Source organism: Dipteris shenzhenensis, chromosome 14 (assembly GCF_047967505.1).
Source record: "Dipteris shenzhenensis isolate YYH24624 ecotype China chromosome 14, Dip_SZ_1.0, whole genome shotgun sequence".
Lineage (NCBI taxonomy): Eukaryota > Viridiplantae > Streptophyta > Polypodiopsida > Gleicheniales > Dipteridaceae > Dipteris > Dipteris shenzhenensis.
The window spans coordinates 15,777,313-15,797,121 of record NC_141609.1 but is presented as its reverse complement, the minus strand read 5'-3'; the positions used below and the strand labels follow the sequence as shown (position 1 = coordinate 15,797,121).

General features: G+C 40.6%; 1 protein-coding gene and 1 pseudogene across 9 annotated transcripts in view; one reads left to right on the top strand and one right to left on the bottom strand.

Annotated features, from left to right (window-relative positions):
- Positions 1–1,171: 1,171 nt before the first annotated feature.
- Positions 1,172–1,993, top strand: LOC147894250 (uncharacterized; annotated as a pseudogene).
- A 7,443-nt stretch (positions 1,994–9,436) lies between these two features.
- Positions 9,437–19,809, bottom strand: part of LOC147894249 (protein TPX2-like) — a 54,131-nt gene continuing 43,758 nt past the window's right edge. For 3 of the 9 annotated variants that reach the window (XM_087385207.1, XM_087385208.1, XM_087385209.1), the window contains exons 12-23: positions 12,974–13,036; positions 12,705–12,767; positions 12,505–12,593; positions 11,961–12,024; positions 11,767–11,832; positions 11,586–11,654; positions 11,086–11,196; positions 10,651–10,739; positions 10,360–10,467; positions 10,208–10,268; positions 10,002–10,042; positions 9,437–9,910 (exon numbers count right to left, since the gene is read on the bottom strand). In XM_087385207.1, coding sequence (XP_087241333.1) covers positions 9,808–9,910; positions 10,002–10,042; positions 10,208–10,268; positions 10,360–10,467; positions 10,651–10,739; positions 11,086–11,196; positions 11,586–11,654; positions 11,767–11,832; positions 11,961–12,024; positions 12,505–12,593; positions 12,705–12,767; positions 12,974–13,036 — 927 coding nt within the window. In that variant the 3' untranslated portion in view covers positions 9,437–9,807. The remainder of the gene's footprint in view (positions 9,911–10,001; positions 10,043–10,207; positions 10,269–10,359; positions 10,468–10,650; positions 10,740–11,085; positions 11,197–11,585; positions 11,655–11,766; positions 11,833–11,960; positions 12,025–12,504; positions 12,594–12,704; positions 12,768–12,973; positions 13,037–19,809) is intronic. The other 6 variants (XM_087385210.1, XM_087385211.1, XM_087385212.1 and 3 more) reach the window with 6 other exon arrangements.

Below are 19,809 nucleotides of genomic sequence, written 5' to 3'. Positions count from 1 at the left end.
CATGATCCAAAGCAAAGATCTCTTAGCACCTTTTTGGTTTCAACAAAATCAAGACGCCCAAGTATGAGTGCTCGATCTCCTAATTCAAGTAATACTAGAGAGAATGAAAGCTCTTTTGTAAATTTTAGTTTGTTGTGTTGGGGTCTTTGGAGCCATGAGGTCAAAGTAGGTAACAAATACATTAAGATAAAGCCTTTCTTAGATGATCAATGTGGTGGAAAGCATTGGTTTATAAAGCGTCATGTTAAGGCGACATTACATGATGGTAGTAATGAAATTTATGTGGAGGGATGCTTTTGTCACTTAAGTTGCATGAGAATTTCACAAGATGGGAAACCATTTGAAGGCTTCACATGCTACCATTGCAAGGGGATAGTTAAAAATGCTGACTTTAGAATGAGATTGTATAGAGAAGAGAAGGTTGAGAAAAAGAGAGCACATAGGGGTATTGGTTGTGGAAGAAGACTAGATTATCTTACAAAAATTGACCTCAGAAATGCAACTCTTTTTGCTAAAAGGCGAGCAAGAGATCTTTCTATGCAACTATGGTGGGCAAGGTTTGAGGTTGCCATTCTTTCAATAAGAGTCCGGACTTTAAGAGAAGCCAGCATAGAGTCTCTCAATCAAAAGGATGTAAAAAGATTTGCAATAACATAATTGAAGCCCATAGGTTGGACAAATTTGGTGGTAAAGCTGCCTTATGGGACTTTCTACAAGATGTTGCTACAAACATAAATAGGTCATATTTGAGGTTGCAAAAATGTGGGGAGGCCCAAGGTTACATGACTTCTTGAGTTCCAATCTCAACGGACCTTCTTTATCAACAACAAAGCGAGGGCAAAGACTTGCAACCCACTTTGTACCAGGCATACATGAGTATATCTTTGATGCACTTGCTGAAATATATAGAAAGAAGAAAGAAAAGCATGGGATCATGTCAAAGATTCCCTTCATCTTAGTGGAAGATGAAACCACCATAAAGAAGAGAATAAGGTAATCATATCATGCTCTTTTTTATGACAATAATTTTCTTAATCTAAAATTTTCTTTTAAATTAAAGAGAAATTGCAAATGAACCTACTAACTCATTCTCATTACTACTTGTAGGTGGAATTCAAAAGATGACACACTTGTGGGTTTTGACGGATATAAATCAGATGATCATGAGTGTATGACTACATGCATGATCAAAGTGGGAGAAGGACAAAAATGATACGAGAATATTATTGATGCCTTTCGGAATTGTGTCATTGGTGGACATGTAAGAGTTTTCCTTGCTAACCCATTGCATGATGCCCTCCCATGCTTGGTTGATGCACTTCATTGCACTTGCAGTCGATTTGATGCAAGCTTTGTTCGCAAGCGATGGGATGCCATTGACAACTTATGGAATGAGAAGTTGAAGCCCACACTTGGTCCAACTATTGGGCATGCATCTGATGGTGATAGTCGATGAAGGACATTAATGATGTCTGACTATGTAGGCAAAAAAGATAGTAGATTTAGGATCAAATGGGATGGATGGCCACTCTCAGCAAAAGTTTTAGAAAATGAAGTTTGTGGGCTACATGATCAAGACTTTGTACATAATGGAAAAAAATGAGTCCATGTTCTTGATAAGCCTAAGTGTCAATTGGCTATTGGCAATGTTTGGATCACCTTAAATGATGTTATTATTGTGTAAGATGCTTTTTCCATCGACAAGCATATGCTAAGGGAGGGAGCTATGAGATGAGATGACCACCAAAATTGGGATGGAGCTCAAAGGATATGTAGTAGACAAGTGCAATGGTGTTTGGGGGAGCTGGCAAACAATGGAATGCATAGAAAAGAGAGGAGCATGTTGGGAACACAAGCTTACCTTGAAATTTCCGGAGACTACATTGACATCTTTTTGTCTCCGCACTTAACCAAGTCCATCTTGCGGGCAAAGTTTCATTTTTCTTCCAGATTTGGAGGTCTTGGATTGTTCATCATACACACTATACATTGAATAGAAACTTCGTAAACTAAGGAGGCTTTCTTAGATGTACAGATATCATGCCATTTTGTGGTCTTATTAATAAAGTACTTTAGAGAATTTTGTCCAAGCCTTAGGTGCCCTTTACATCTTACAGGATCAGATGTAGTTGAAATCTTCTTGGTGGGACATGAATGTGCTTATGACTTGATGAGTGTTGGTAGTCTGAACAGGCTTGCACACTTTGAATGTATAGAGGGTAGTCCCTTATTTACAAGGGCACATAAGAAGCGAGAACATGTCTGGAGGGAATTGAATCTCAAAGAGAACATGGCAGAAGCTAATCTAGGAGACTATAATTGTGTCTTAACTTATGATAAAATCAATGAAGCTTTGAAGAAAGGGCTGAAAAGTGCTCATGAAATGTGTGAACATTTGCATATGAAGCCAAAGGGTGAGGACTTGAAGTGGTGGCTACAACCTTGGTCAGCTAGATTTGTAGATGCATATGCACAAGAGTCTGATTCCGAAGAAGAAGACCAACAAGCAGATCATGTGTCAAATATAGAGGAAAATGACAATGATGCCTCCATAAGTGAAATTAGACATTTGGTAGATTCTCTCCTAGATGAGCAAGAAGAAGTGAACCCAATTGTTAGCATTGATGGTAAGACTCTATTCAAGTCTACATTGGTAAGCCAACTTAATGGAAATCCCACACTCTCTAAAGATAGACTTACAAGGGTTTGACAAGGAGTATACTACTGTAAGGACAAAACAAGAAAAAGAAAAAGGAAATGCAATCCAAGCTCCTTGCAAAGAAAGAAGAAACAAGCTACATGGTATCTCAGACGAGTTCAAAAAATGAGGAGAAAGGTTGGTGGGGGATATGTGGAATATAAGAGAGGGTTCAACCTCTCAGATAGACCTTCTGGAATAAAAGTCCAACTTGGGTGGTATCAAAAGGCGAAAGGCTCAAGATGCTTCACATATGATCTTACAGACCTTGACATGATAGATATTGAGAGCGGCATTGCATTGACAAATCTCACCTATGAATGTAATAGCAACAAATATACTATGGATGAGAATGATTGGAATGCATTCAATAGATTTGTAAAGGGGAATTAAGGGTAATTGGTATGTCTCTCTTCTTTCTCTTCTTTTTTATAGTCCTATCTAAGAAAAAAGATACATTTTTATTGTGTGTTGAGTTGGAGCTAGCTTGATGGATGTCCTTATTAAATTATCAGTTTGCGGGATCTTCAATCACAGAAGTGGATGATTTGCAATAGTTTTGTGGTTACTTCCATGATTTCCTCTACTGCTTAGCCTTAAACTCTTCATTGTCAACCCCCCCCTCCAGCCCCCTCTAGACCAAATCTTTGCATGGGATTTGTTACAACAACAAGGTCCTACACGAATGCAACAAAGTGGTTTTGGACATTAGCTTCTTCATCGGTTACAATAAGGTTCTACATGGAAGTGGCACCGCAAATCTAAATACTATGTTTTAGTATGAGATACAACAAAGTTTTGCATCGATGCAACAAAGAAAGCTTGAATATTATGTTTTGGCATAGGATATAGTACAATCATCTATGAATTCTGCCACAGAGATTTTAGTACTACATTATTGAATATTATCAAGGGTTTTCATGGAAGCAAAAAAGTGGCAAGGCCTTCTATGAATGTGGCAAAGATCCATGGTGTTGTTAAATTCTTGTTCCAACAAAAACACGGAAGCAATTAATAAGCTTGGGATATATACAATTCATAGAGTTCCCAATCTTTGACATATGAAAGCTCTAGATGTTTGCATTTGGCAAGAAATAATTGTTATGTATTCTCATAAAATATTTTGTCAATTTGACTAATCCTGACATATGGTTTTTGTGACATTTTGAAGCATATATGTCATTTATAAAGGTTTCCAATCTTTGAAAATTTTGTATAAATATGCAATATTGAGACACCAAGAGTTCTCCTACTAGTATACACAGTAAGAGCAACATATCAAATAGGTGGAAGAACGATCCGCGTTGCCCTGCATCTTCCCCTTCTAACATCCAACTACACAAATCTCTCAGCGGAGAAACTACAAGAGCTATTGCTAGAATACAAAGATGTCAAATTGATAGTTCTCGATGAAGTTTCGCTTGTTGGATTGAATACTTTTATTGCAACAGACATGCAAATGAGAGAAATCAAACACAACCACTTAGAATCATTCAAAGGCTTGGATGTACTCTTATGCGGCGACCTCTGCAGACCAAGCAAGCCTCACAAAAGATTCATGGATATTTCTACAACAAACATCATCATTCGCACTAATGGCAAGTTTCTAGAAAGAATACGTTAAATACTATGAATTGCAACAACCAATGTGACAAGAAAACAAACACTTCCTCGAAATACTGAATAAAGTTTGAATTGGCATTCAAATGACAGAAGACCTTAAATTACTAAACAATAATTTCTTAAGGGAACCAAAAAATAAAATAGAGACGCCCCACCTATTTTACACAATTGCAATGAAGGATGCACACAACAATCTGGTCTTCCAAATGTTCGAAACACAACCTCACATTATCAAAGCAATAGACATACGACATTACATGTGCAATATAAAAATTGCTATTCCTCAGGACCCCAAATCCATGGCTGGATTGCACACTGAACCAAAACTAAAAGAAGGCATGATAGAAGAGATATGTGCTAGAAACCTAGATGTTGCAGACGGAATTGTAAACGGGGCAAACAGGATCTTTAGGAATTCTAATATCCTGGAAAAACCATTTGTCATGTGGGTGGAGTTCCATAACAAGAAGATAGGCACAAACGCAAGAATGCAAAATAGGAACTTGTATGAAAAAGGAATCAATAGCCAATGGACACCAATACTAAAAATTAATAGGGAAATCCAAATTGGCAAAAACCACTTGAACTCGGTTTGCCAAAAACAATTTCCTATTCAACCAGCAACTGCAAGAACTAAACATCGTGCACAAGGCCTAACAATGGAATCACTCGCATTTGATCCAACAAACATAAAGAATCATGGACTGACTTATATAGCGGTCTCGCGTGTTCATGACCCTGAAAATTTGTTTCTATTATCAAACCTAGCACAAGCACATAAAAGTCAATAAGATTGTCTTGAACGAAACAGAAGCTCGATGGAAATTCCTACATACACAATTTTAAAATAAAGACGATAATACTATCAATATGCAATCCTTGAACACAAGGTATGCACATTCACATGCTCAAGATTTAATAACTTCCACAAATTTAATGACTACAACTATAATTTGTCCACAAGAAACACACCTTTGACAAGCTGACGAACTACAAATTCTAGACTTCCTTTCCATTACATCCTTGACAAGAGTAGGAATTTCAACATACTTCAAGAAAAACTTGTCCATTGAATACACGAACGAATTTTTCAATGATGGATGTCAATGCCTATTGACAATTTTTAAAATTACGAGGGAAAAAAATTGCAATCGCGAACACTTACAAGCCACCACAAACAAACATCAAATCATTACTGAAAACAATCAATCAACTTCTACAACAAATTCGTGAACAAACAATCACATACCTTTGAAAATTACGAGGGAAAAAAATTGCAATCGCAAACACTTACAAGCCACCACAAACAAACATCAAATCATTACTGAAAACAATCAATCAACTGCTACACAAATTCCTGAGCAGACAATCACATACATTGTCAATCAACTGCTACAACAAATTCTTGAGCAAACAATCACATACAATCTTAACATTGACTACAACAAAAAAACTAAAGCAAAAGCAATACTAGACGACTACATGCTCTCCAACACATTCAAACAACTCATAAGTAAGCCAACAACAATTTATGGATCATTGATTGACCACATATGGACAAACGACAACTCTGAGACAATTAATACTAGAACTAACTACACATATTGGTCTGATAACTCAATTCTGTATGTGGAAACACAACATATTTAAAGACTATCCCACTTCCACAAAATTTAGGGCAAGCCTGATGAATTATATTCACCTTGTATTCATAAAGAGATGAGAGCTTGCATTACGTTATTGCATAAAAATAACCTCCTTTTTATAGAAGTAAACACGTGCTTACCTTGGTTGCTCAATTATGGGATATTGTCTCCGTGCCATGTTAAAATATGATCAAGCTTTTTTACCAAGATAAAACATGAGCGCCTCAAGATCTTTGAAGTGTTTTAAACTAGTCTACAATGGATGAACCCTATGTGCATCCACTACCAAGAGCTAGACTAAGTAAAATAGGTTACAAAATTCAGACTTGTACTGTTAGACTTGAGAGCTTGCATTACACTATTGCATGAAAATGATAGTCCTTTTATATTAGTGGACACATACTTACATCACTTGTTCACATGTGGGATAATGTCTTCTTTGTTGAGTTTAGAATGCTAAAGGCATTATTGTATGGTGCTAGAGGCACATTGTATGGGGGGAAGAGTGGTAGTAGGGTGGTATGAGCTAGAAACATGTGATTGGTGTAGGTGGATTGTACCAACCTAACGGTGACATTTTGATCTTGAAAATGAGGATGATCTTGTACTTTACCTATACATGGGCACCTTTCTAATGGAATGGAAATAACTTATTTTATTCTACCTCTATCTTGCAATGTAGGGGGGTTTCACATGTGTCCACGGACTAGGGGAAACCCCAAAACCGGGTCTACCCTGTTCTGGCCAAAACTTTATTGCCCATCCATGCTTGTATTCACAAGAGGGCGGAGATCGATTGTTTAATTAATAACTACGTTGCAATACTTTCATCTAAAAAGGGGTAGCACAGCTGATAAGGCTACTAGTTTAGGTTGTGGCTCTTGAGTTCGATTCCCACAAACTTCGTGGATTGGTCATTACTCGCCGAACGCTTAGTTGGACGCCCAAAAACATTTGCTCACTCGTCCACTCCACATTGGATTTTTAGATTTGAAAACATTACGAAGGGGGCACCATCCACCAATTTACAAGTGGAAGTGTATGAAACCCCCTTGGCCTGCCCACTACCCAACATGTGGTATTAAAGCCATGCCATCTCCTCTCTCATGTACATGCCTCCTAGTACTCCTTGCAACCATTTTTGGCTTGACTTATGTGGGGAAGGGTATAGTGAAGGACTACTCTCGAGATTTCAAAGAATATTCTAGAGTAAGGACGCACATTGGAACAAGAAGAATAACAAAGCACTAGGGATGATTGCAAACTGGTTGCATGATGATGTATTGCATCATGTCACAAGCATATGGGATGCAAAACAAGCTTGGAAGGAGTTAGACCGGTTGTTTGGATCACAAGCAAAGAACTCAAAAAAATTAATCTTCTAAAGCAATTTTACAAGCTAGAGTTGAAAAAGGGTGAGAGCATGACTGCATTGGTGAACCGGTGAAAGAGAAGAAAGAACCAGAGCATACTAGAGCATCATATAGGGTCTTCTTTAACAAAAGAACCAAATGCACAATATGGGAAAAGATGGGTGATGAAGAAGAAAAGAATTGTTGAAGCAAGGGATAGCAAAAGTGCACAAAGTAACAAGCTTGCACACACAAAAAGAAATTGCTAGACTGATGAGGCAAACTTTGCAAAAAATGGATCAAAAAAAGGACGTTGAGCCTAAGGGATCGAATGGAAATTTATTTTAAATATGTGTTTAGGTTCTCTCCCTCGACATCAGCCTAAAAAGAATGCATTGAGTTGTGTGTGTTGCCTACAAGGCATGTACTAGCCTACACCCTATGACACTGCCTATGCTAGAGGCTAGGCAGACATTAAGGGGGACTCCCTACATTTTGATGATATGACTCAAGTATAGGCCAAGTCAGCATCAAGGGCAAGTGTTGAGTTTGCATGGTGCTAGAGGCAAATTGTATGGGGAAAAGAGAGTGACATTAGAGTGGTATGGGTGATTGTTATAGGTGGATTGTACCAACCTGATGGTGACATGTGGACCTTGAAGATGTGTACTTTAACTACATACGGGCACCTTTCTAATGGAATGGAAATAACTTGTTTTGGTCTACCTGTAGCTTGCCATGTCACTTACCTTTGAGCCTTTTTAGCTTGCCCACTACCCAACATCCTTGCCATGTGGTAGCCTGCTCTTGCCTTCGTACCTTTACTCATACCTTGCCTCTATTCTTTTGCTCATGGCACCACGACTCTCAACAAGAACCTATCAATTAAAAGAAATGGCAACCACTCCTTTGTAGCAAGGAACCTACAAGAACAAGCATTGCATATCTTCAAATTCCAATGTCATAAAATAAAAAAATATTGGATGATGGACAAAATCTTCAAATAGCACAAAGCCTTTGTTGACACATTCTTTGATGACATCATAGTGTTCTCTAAGATCAAGGTTGATCTTAAAGAGCCCTTGGTAATTGTTTTTGCAAAGCCATGGATGGCAAGCCATATTCAAACACAAAACTATCTCAACAAATTTGGCAGACTCTGCCATTTTCATACATGTACTTGTATATTCAAGATCACAAGATATACATGCAATATGTGATTTGATAGAGCTACAAGTATCCAACTCATATACCTCGACCACCTGCCAAGATGTAGAGACATAGCCTTAGCAGCAACATAGCCTTAGCAGCCACAACCTTCTTTCAGATTATGTTCATTCTCTCATATTATTTTCCCTCTCAGTGTCTGCCTAAGTGTTGTAAGGGTCCTCATTTGAGAATTATGATATCTTCATTTCATGAACAACATTACTACAAGAAATTCTCTAGACAATTGCATTACTATCGTTATCAGCTCTCTAAAACACAACTGTGACAACGTATCCCTAATGATTGCTTCTGTTTCCTTGAAATCCTACCTATCCTCACCTCTCAACTTAACCCATCGCCCAACACCAATGCACAAAAATTTAACTTCCTATTGCCAAACCTTTCTCCACCCAAAACCCCCTTCAAAGCAAACTTCTAATCCTTTGTATGAAGCAAGCACGCACATGCTAAACTCCTCCCTCATTCCATTCCTCCAAGGCAGCCTAACCATTGTCCTTGTAATCAACATACTTTTGGATAAACAACCTTCATTTTAGAGTGAGAAACAAATAAATACATATCAAGTCAACTTGAGGAAATCTTTGCAACTAAAAGTTACACAAGATTGTTACATTGACTTTTCTTGAGATATGGCCATACCGTTAGATTTTGAGCTGGAGATAAAATTTACTGAATCAATCTTCCAACAAAAACAATTTGAAACACAATAACCAACTATGTGTTGTTTGCAAACATGATTGACGCATTGGTTGAGACATCCTTGTGGCAACTTTCAAATTTGCTCTCCTTGTATAATTGTCTATTGCAATAAGAAATTGGAGAAACAAGCAATGCAACTTCTTTCTGCAAATGGCTAGGGTTAAAGGAAATTGCAAGATTAGACACTCCATTAAAAAAATATTTCCACACGCCTTCATCATAAGCATATTGTCACATGAGGATCCCAAATCAATATAACGTTTCGCAATTATCTAGCAAATTTATGTATAGAAACTTACATAAAGATCATACATTCTCCTGCACCAAAATGCTATTCAGCAGGCTCTACTTCCCATTTGAACTTTCAGCAACCAGCAGTTACTGTCAATGGAGTGCACGATCCACACTTCTCCAAGTACATGGAGCAAGAACAAGTTGCCCTTTTTTATATGTTAATTGATCTGACTGTCTTTCTCTTTAATACCAACAGTATAATAAACAAGTTCAAGTAACCACTCCCCATCTTCTAAAACCAGGAAGCTCACATAACTAAAAGCAATCATCTCATGTAGCATGCAGGAAAGGACAGCTTGTGTGGTTGTCTATGATCCTTTGGCCGTGTGACAAGAGGAGTCATGGGTTGAACCAGATGCTGAGTTCGCCTGCATTACATTCTCACAAAACGTTGGTCCTACTAAGGATAACTCTCATCACATAATGTGACCAATGGTAAATCAAAAATGCAATACTGACCTTGATTGAAGAAAAGAAAGCATAGCTCCATCCTCCACAGCCTGCCAAAACAAGGTTATTCATGATTACCACAAGGTCTCTCTAAGGATAGCATCATTCAAAACTTCAGAAAGTTGTTTCATATGCACTAGAGACACATGAGCCACAGCACATCAAAAGAAATATAATGATAAACAACACCAAGCTAGTGAAATAACTAGACTCGCCTTTCTTCCAGCTTCTAGTTGATCCCTTTGATGCAAATTATCCTTTCTTTCCTCCAAATACAGCATTCATAGAAGAAGAGGAAGAGCTTGAAACCATCCAAATTATGTAATTGCACAAGAGAGCGAACGAAAGCTATTATAGAAAGTCTACCTTCTTTTCAAAATGTCCACCACATGGAGCTCGTGCTTCTGCTTGGAATACGAACTGTTGAATTTCAGTGAGTGGCTTCCTAGCTCTCTGTGTGCTGTGCACTGGCAGGCTGGAATAAAGGCATGACAAGACGAGAGGCATGAGAAACACAAAGGCATAGATGAACTCCCTATAATAGACACACCTGTTTCCTATCAATGAGTTATAATTTGACTTTCATCAAATCTCTCATTAAAAACGATGCATCAAATCATCAGTCTAGCCAACTGCTGCTTCAAATGACTATACATACTTGCAAGGACTGGGTTGTGTTTGAAATCCTCTCATTTCCTTTACATCTTTCTCTGCTTGTACACTTTCATGAGCTGTACACTGTTGCCCCTGTTATGGCTTAGAAAATCAATACCAAAACAGACCTGGCTTTATATTTCAAAGATATTTGTCTATGAAAGCTCTAAACATTGAATGCCAAAACTATGCTCCTTGTGATTCAAAAGGAACACTTCATGTGATGAGGAAAACATAAACACTATAATCCAGAATGCTCACTCATAATTTTACAAGAAACAATTAAGGATATTACATCTGAGAAACCAGCCATACAAAATAAGTCTTCAGCATCAGAGATTCTAGTTTTTTCATTTTCAGTCACAAGTAAACCTCCTTGGGATTGAATTTCTTTATAGACCCACCCTGAGCCAATTACGTCATCCAAGAGACAGCTCACCTCTGTTGAAAGGTAAAGAGGCTCTGCAACAGCAGGTCTGGGCCCAGATTCTTCCTTTCGAGCTTGCATACTCGAAGAGCTTAACATCTGCATTATACATTGTTTGTCCAGCTTGACTTGCAGAGAAGAATTAACAAGCTCAAGGGAAAAACCCTTGACACTGAACCACACGTTCTCTACGTATACTTGGAATCTCTCACCAAAAGGCGACACAAAAGATACATTAGACTGAAAACTCAACACTTGAAAAGAAATAAGCAAACATCCATTGATTAAAAAACAAAAGGCCACATTTCGGCAAAAAGACATTAATCTCTCACCAAAAGGTGACACAAAAGATACAGTAGACTGAAAACTCAACACTTGAAAAGAAATAAGCAAACATCCATTGATTAAAAAACAAAAGGCCACATTTCGGCAAAGACATTGCAATCTATTGAATCTCATTGCTGCAAATACTTAATACAAAAACAGCATTTTTGAGAAATTGTTGCACTTACCATGTTTCCCTGTTCTCCTAAGACGCAATTGTGAAACTGTGCACGTTCATCAGTTGCAAAATGGAACTCCTGGAACAAGAGGTAATTGCACAAATATACTTATTGAAACTGTATTTATCTCCTACACACTGTCTAGGTTGCATTTCTCTGGACCATATCGCACAAACAATGATGAACAAACCTGCGGTTTTGTGGCCTGCCGTTTTGCCACAGGGAAAATGCCCACATCACCTCTACTTGAGAATATCTGGTTTCACACAAAAATCGTTATGGACACTCCAAACTAGAAACTCTTTCCATATATGTTGAAGTTTTTGGATTTCCACACATTTTAAAATGTAACTCTTTGGTATTAAAAAAACAATCCACACTTACTCTCTTATTAAGTGGTCGGGCCTTGAACTTTGGCATCATTGCTAGCTCCCCAGAGCTTGCTATCCTGCACATATTGAATAAACATCGGCATGCAATATAGGTAATGTGTCTCTAAACATATATTCTCCAACTACCGAAGAAAGAAAAGGAACTCCCCCCGCTGGCAGAGTAACTAAGGGCACGCTTACCCACGCAAGCAAGGGTACCTCCGGAATTTCTCCGGTGGTCACCATGTTGCGCCTCCAAGAAAACAAATGGCTCATGACCCCATCAAAAATGCTCAGTCTAGCCCAAGCCCCGCAACATCTAGGCAAATTCCTACCACCAGCGGCTGCGAGATTTGAACCTACGACTCTGCAGTTAGGGGTGAAAGCCTTGAACCACTAGGCTATCATTCCTTTGTCTACAGCTACTGATATTTGATGGTCACCACACTCATTGCATACATTTCAAATCAGGCAATAGGAAATTTGTAAGTTCTCTTATTACCCAGCAGAAAATGGAAGAAATTAAAAAAGAGGAAAAAAGGAGTCATGATCCATACTTGGGAGGGCAGGCACGGGCAGCAGTCGCAAAATTGAACTCTGCCTCAGCTGAAACTACCTTTTCTCTGTTCTCTCTTGGATCGGAGATCTTCGTATAGCCATACAAAAAAAGTCAGCTGACAGCCAAAATGTCGCATGCAAAAAAAAAAATTTTGAGGTTTCAATAAGTAAAGACAAGGGGTAGGTTTGTAGACAATACTTGCAGACGTGTTGCAGCTTCATGATGTATCAAGGCTCTTTCCATGGTTCTCAAATTGAATTCCTGCTCATATGTGTTAAGAGCAAGTTCTTCAGCCAAATTTTCAGTTGATGAAAGAGTCACCTTCCTCAAGCCAGATGCATGCATGATCATGCATGTGTTTAAAGACACAAGGACACAAGCAAGGGACATGGCAGGGACGCACACACCATGAATAAAAGCTTTCCCATGAATCCTATTTCAGATGAATTTTATCCTACATGAAGCACCTGAAACTCTGGTAGATGTGGAGTAGTTCTTGGCAAAAATGGTAATGTTGGAGCTTCGAGGATCTGCACATGTTTTTTAGAGTACATTCAATACACAGCCTCAATCATAATTGCAACCAAACGTTCAATAAATGCAAAAAAGAAAGGTTCCAATTTTTCATGCATATCTTTTAAATCCCTTATTTTAGTTATAAATGCCCCCTCCTTTTTGACAAAAATAGCATAACAAGCTTAGGGGTTCCTCTTTGGATCAAGAAAAATGTCTGAATCTGCTATGTTTACTATCTCATCCCATTCTTGGTGGCAAAATAGCAAGCCATGGTCAAGTTTGACACACATTTTTGACCCATGCTTTCAAACATTTAGAAATTCAATCAAAAGTGTGTGATTCCAACCACGTAGTCAACTATGTAGTCAAATAAGAAGAGCTTGACTGTTACGAGCTGAGTAACAACAAGCCTATATACAGTTCTGATTCCCATGCACTACAGCATCTCTGGTACCATGAAAAGATATGAAGCAGAAGATAGACAGCAAATTGAAGCGCACAACTGAAGGAGAGAGATGCAAAAGGAACATGAAAAGAGGCATGAACAACTGCTGTAACAGCCAGGGAGAAGTCGGCCCACGTAGGCACTACAACTACATGAGTGGAAGGACTCAGATATGCTCCAATAGGTGGTACTCAACAGGCAGCTCCTCTGGGGTGCCAAGACTGCTGCAAGGGGTGCCTTGTACCTGCTCCAAAGGAGCTGCCCAGAACTGGAATTGAATGCACTAAATGAGGGGAAGGAAGCCCTATTAATACGTCAAGTACCCCCTGCAGGGGCCGACCACCTATTCCCCAGGTCAGCCACATCAGGTTGGCCACTTGGCTGGGCCTGGTAGGGCACCTGCCTGGCCCCTGGCCAACCTGTCTCTAGCCCCCTCTGGCTCTCATCTGCTTGAAAACATCCCCCCCCCCCCCGCCCTTTGCTGACAGAAGACTGTAACCCACACCTTATCCTCACTCCGGGTGGACCCACAACAAAGGCCCTCACTCAGTAGACTACAGACAAGAGATTAACACACCAAACTGTAACAACATCCCCACTAGACGATGTAAAATAGCTCTTTAGATTTGAAATATGGATTCTAATGAATTTTGTTCGCCGATCACCACTCACCTCTATTGTTGACATTCAGAAACAACTGGATATTACAAACTATGAGGTAAAAGACCTCCCTTTTCGACAGGATTCTTGGGTCTGCATGTCGCAGCGTCCCTTTTGCAGGTGAGATTCCAGCACAGAACTGTACAGATCTGAAGTGGGAGCAAAGTGTCTGTACGGACCTGCAGCGTGGGATCTACGGGCTGGAAAGGCCCTGACAGGAGGTGGAATTGATATAGTAAAGAGGTGCTTGGTTGGAGGTGTCTTTCGGTCAGGATCCAGGCCAGAATCAGGTCAGTGTATAGGCAGGACTGACTGGGCCAGTGGCAGCCTGCCACGTGGCAAGGCAAAGGCCTGCAAGGCACTCAAATTGAGAGCCCACCATGTCAGTTTTACAGACCAGGTTGGGTCGGTTGGTAGGGCTGCTGGGTCGGTGAAATAAGACCCTATTGGGTCGGTCCATAAGGGGGGCTACAAAACCCTATATAAAGCGATCCCTTGACGCTGATAATCCATCCACTTGGGCAGCAAACAACCAGCAGACTGGAGCAGCAGATCAGTACTCTTAGGGCCTACATCCAGGAGGACAAAGAGGGACTGGAGATTTGCAGACCAAGCTAGGAGGGGGCTGCACACCCCTGCTGACAGTTACTGCAGCAAGGTGCAGGGATCAAGGCACGGTGACTAAGTCTACAGAAGCTCAACGAGGAGCATGCAGGCTCAGGGATCTAGAAATGCCACGGAGGTAGTAGGACAACACCTTTTAGGGTAAGGACCGAGGACCACGATTTGGTAAGAGTATGCACTCCTTTTGTATTGTGTCCTTTCCGACAGTTATATATATTGTTAGTTCTCTCTCTTGTGGAGCATTGTCTATTTACTCTCTTGCACATATGTTTGTTAAGTACACAAAGCAAAGAAGTTTTGGATTCTGTAGTTAAACACTTCTGTGTGAATTCCTAGGCTATCTATTCAGCCTTCCGCTGCACGATACCGTCTGTTATGGTCATTTTTAACAGCAACCACAAAGGACGATGCGGGTACCCTTCTTCTACACCACTTATGTTGATAGATGCTTGCGTCCTTTCGGACAGTTATATATATTGTTAGTTCTATCTCTTGCGGAGCATTGTCTACTTACTGGCTTGCACATATGTTTGTTGAGTACACAAAGCAAAGAAGTTTTGATTTCGTAGTTAAACACTTCTGTGTGAATTCCTAGGCTATCTATTCAGCCTTCCGCTCCACAATACCGTCTATTATGGTAATTTCTAACAGCAACCACAAAGGACGATGCGGGTACCCTTCTTCTACACCACCTACGTTGGTAGATGCTTGCGTCCTTTCGGACAGTTATATATATATTTAGTTCTATCTCTTGTGGACCATTTTCTACTTACTGGCTTGCAAATATGTTTGTTGAGTACACAAAGCAAAGAAGTTTTGGATTCTGTAGTTAAAAACTTCTGTGTGAATTCCTAAGCTATCTATTCAGCCTTCCACTGCACAATACCGTCTGTTATGGTCATTTCTAACAGCAACCACAAAGGATAATGCGGGTACCCTTCTCCGACTCCACCTACATTGGTAGATGCTTGTGTCCTTTCACACAGTTATATATATTGTTGGTTCTATCTCTTGTGGAGCATTGTCTACTTACTGGCTTGCACATATGTTTGTTGAGTACACAAAGCAAAGAAGTTTTGGATTCCGTAGTTAAACACTTCTGTGTGAATTCTTGCATGGCAGGGAGTTGAGCAAGACCGCTTGTCATGATAAAGATCTCTATAAGTTGCATCTTTGCATGATTTCATATTTCTAGTACAATTGCTTATACAAAAAGTTCTCAGTCTCCTCATTTTCAGCTTCTTCATGTGTCATCTACAAAGGGATTCCCTATGTTTCGTCAAAAGTGTTTGAAACTAGAGCGTACACACAAATGGAAGCTAACCCAAAGAGAGTTATTGAGCCTAGGAATCACACAGTGGTAGATTTCAAATCCACACTTCACTTTTCTTAAGTGCAATGCGTGGATGTGCAGAAAGTAAATAAACAACGCACAAGAGAGAGAAGATGTAAAATCAGCAAATTAGATGTTTGTCTAATGTAGACACAATCATATACAAAAGAGATATTTAGTGTGCCGCACTCTATCAACTGAGTGTTGACTAGTGTGGCCTATTCTCCTCCATCCTTGGCACCTCTACAGTGCTTGGTCTCCATTGCTCACATAGAGCTTGTGTGGACCGCATATGTGTACCTCGCAATCACGCCTTCTGACTGATCCTCCTGGACATTGAACAACCTCTCGTAAGGCAATGCTTGCTGTGGATTTTTGAACTCCTTGCTGCTATGAAGGCAGCCCAGACTAAGGCGCAAGTCACCTTTGTGATCCCTTCTTTCTTGCTGATGTGAACCCAGCCCTTGATGGAGCCACTGCCCTTGCTACTTCAATATCCTCCTGGATGATACCCTGAAGCAAGCTGTACTGCCCACCGATGGGGTATGAGCCCTAAATGGCCTCGCTTTTATAGACCCCAAAAGAGCCTAAAATAGCCAACTGAATTCAGCCGACCCCCAGGTCTAAAAAACCCGACTAGACTCACCCGATCCAGATCTGCCCAAACATACTGTTAGCATCAAAGGTAACACATCAAACTAACTTGTTTCTACTCCAACACTGTGTAGGAGAAATATAAGGGACAGCCATAGAGATGGATCAACCCACCTTCTCAAGTTGTCCAAATAAAGGGTTGGCTGGCATGTCTGATGGCCCAACTAACCTGCATGCAGAGGGCCCTCTAGGAGTATAACATGAAGGAACTTACTCTGTAGAAATGTCCTAAAAGATGAATAGCAAACACGAGATCTTCCTAGCTCCTGTACACTGCTTAATTTATAATATATAAATGCTGAGGCAAACGCCCTAACGACTGACTATACATGAATGCCAAATCGGCATACAAAACTAAGCTGAAAACTCCCCTGTTTGCGACTGTGGAGAACGAGCTACATTCCTGCTGAAACAAGACTAGAAATGCCTCCTTTGACTGCCTCCTCTGTCTCCTCCTTTGACTGCCTCCTCTGTCTGTGTGGGTCTCTGCCCGAACTGCTGACTACAAGCTAGAAATGGCCAAAACTAAATGTCAATGAGGGGGGCAAAGAGGCCCGTGTATAGGCCCTGCAAATAGCTGCCTGAGTCAGCTAGTTGACCGACAAGTCAACTAACCTAATCCAGCCAACCAACTAAACTAGTCCACTAGTTGACCAGCCGACCTGGTCATCCTAACTGGGAGGATCACGTCCGGCCAGGAGTCCGCCTTCTATTGCCTTGTTTTGGCCCCGCTTGGTCCTGCCAATCCTCCGCACAATGGTATCTATGATGGCCCAAGTGACCACTAATTGCGGCTTGAAACTTGACTGTCCTCCTAAATAAATGGGGAATAGCATTTTGGTACTGGAACTGTGACTATACTGATGTACACTCCTGCAAAACTAATAACCCGTTGCGGTAAAACTTTGGCTCAATGTAGACTCCTCAGAACCCTTACTGTCCCGAAGATTGGAAGCCACACTGTAATCATCCCAATCATCCCACCATTCTTCTACTACAAACGACCTAATCACTGGGTGGCATGAAACTCAAATAGGCTCCTGGAAACATGAATAGCATGTGCTGAGGATTGATTGGGCTATTGATACGAAGGCACGAAACTCCGAAAGGTTACTCGCTATCAACTGCTAGCATGCACCGACCACTGTGACCCCACAGTGGAAGAACCACTCACACATAACTGCTCACGATACCATAAACTACTAGGGTGATAACGAAGCCACTACGCCTAGGCAACCAGCTGTGAACACTGGAAAATTCCACAAAGCCTGATAACTGCTAGGGATAAATGCTCCACTGTCCTCTTGGAATCTAGACCTGTGGATGTAAATTCCTCCCAAAGACCTAGAGTGATGCTGAGAGCTACTAAAACTGTGCATGTGTCCCAACACATGGGAGCTAATGAATCAGTTGAAAAGGATGCTGCCCAAAGGAACTGAGAGGTGACTGGGACTATGGGGGCCTCCTTACGTAACTAAGAGAGGGTTGAAATTGCTGAGTCCACCTCTAATGCAATGATTGACTCGTATTCCTCTCAAAAGAATTGAGAGATGGATAATGGAATAGATGCTCCTTCGAAGAATGTACTAAAGTCTACAAAAGCTAGACAAGGGGTACGTTCTCTCGAGAGCTCGAGGCTGGGTGGTTCAGTGTAACACAGCCCTCTTCTTGTGTTTGTGTATCAAGAACTGAGCTGAAAACTCCCCATGTATCTCAATTCGAACTAGTGGCTGCAGGCTGGTAAAGATGGAGGAGAAATGGCCAGAACGGAAGGGCAATGAGGGGGGCAAACAGCCCCAGATAGGCCCTGCAAATAGCTGACTGCATCAGCCAATTGACTGAAGCCAACTGTCACCACAATGTAAATATCCTAAGTCAAAGTACAGTTGACCATTTATTTTATCATAATTAAAGAGTTTTCCACCTGGGTTAATTATGGTCAAAGAGTTTTTTTAATGGTCAAAGAATTGACTACGGTCAAAGACACTTGACTCTGGTCAAGTAAGCCTGACTTCGGTCAGGAAGACTTGGTTTATTACCAAGAGGGTTAATTGTGGCTAACCAGAGAACCACAGAGCTGACTACGGTCAGAGAGAGTTGACTTTGGTCAACGAGACTTGGTATGCGGCAAGAGGGTTCACTACGGTTAACCAAGATGTGCCAACTTTAGTTGGAGAGTTGTGCCAACTTCGGTTGGAGAGACTTGACTATAATTAAGGCGCCTCGATCCTTGGTCAAAGCCCCTTAATTATGATCAAGGGCGTTGACTTCGATCAACCCAATAATAAATATATATTTTTTTATATTTGTTATGTGTGCACTTGTGTTCAGTGGGGACGCCCACAGTGACTAGATTTAGTCCACAGTGTGTTATTTGCATGCAAAGCGCTAACAATTAATGGGTACCATGGTGATGCGCTTTAATTAATTGTTGCAGGTACTAGGAAGAGTTATTTTTCCTAAGCGCTAGGGAGCCTAACAAGAGTCTAGGAGGCAGTTCACATGACCAAGTGCTTCGAAGACTCCAGAGTTGCCCTTACTGGCATGTAATTAGGAAAGTAAAGTACAAGTGGCTTATTGCCAAGAAGGGAAGCCTGAGAGCTCATGTAATGATTTTCATTCACGTTTTTTGGATATGTATGAACAACTTCCCACGTTGAACTCATGTATTCCTTCTTCTCTCAAGTAATAAAATCCTGGGGGGGGGTTCCAGCCCGACTGTTGTCCTGGGCCCTGGGCCCTAGTGTCTCTGTTAAGAAAGGAAGAGAAATGATAGTGTCTCTACTGTATTCTTTTTTTACGCCTGAGGTTTCATTGGTATTAGAGCGGGACTAAAGGTTTTCTCAAGCCTTGGATGATCCAAGTGAGAATAATAAATTACCATCACACAGACCATCCAGGTCGATTGATACGCAGGAAATTGATGGAGCGCTAGGAGAGTCCATGGCTTCTATCAACGCGTGTGACGAAATGAACGAAGGAAGCTAAAAATTGGCACTCATGTCCACTACGTAGATTTGTTTGGTGAATGAATGAAAGAGCTGCGTTTGACGTTAGCGCAACCCACCCTG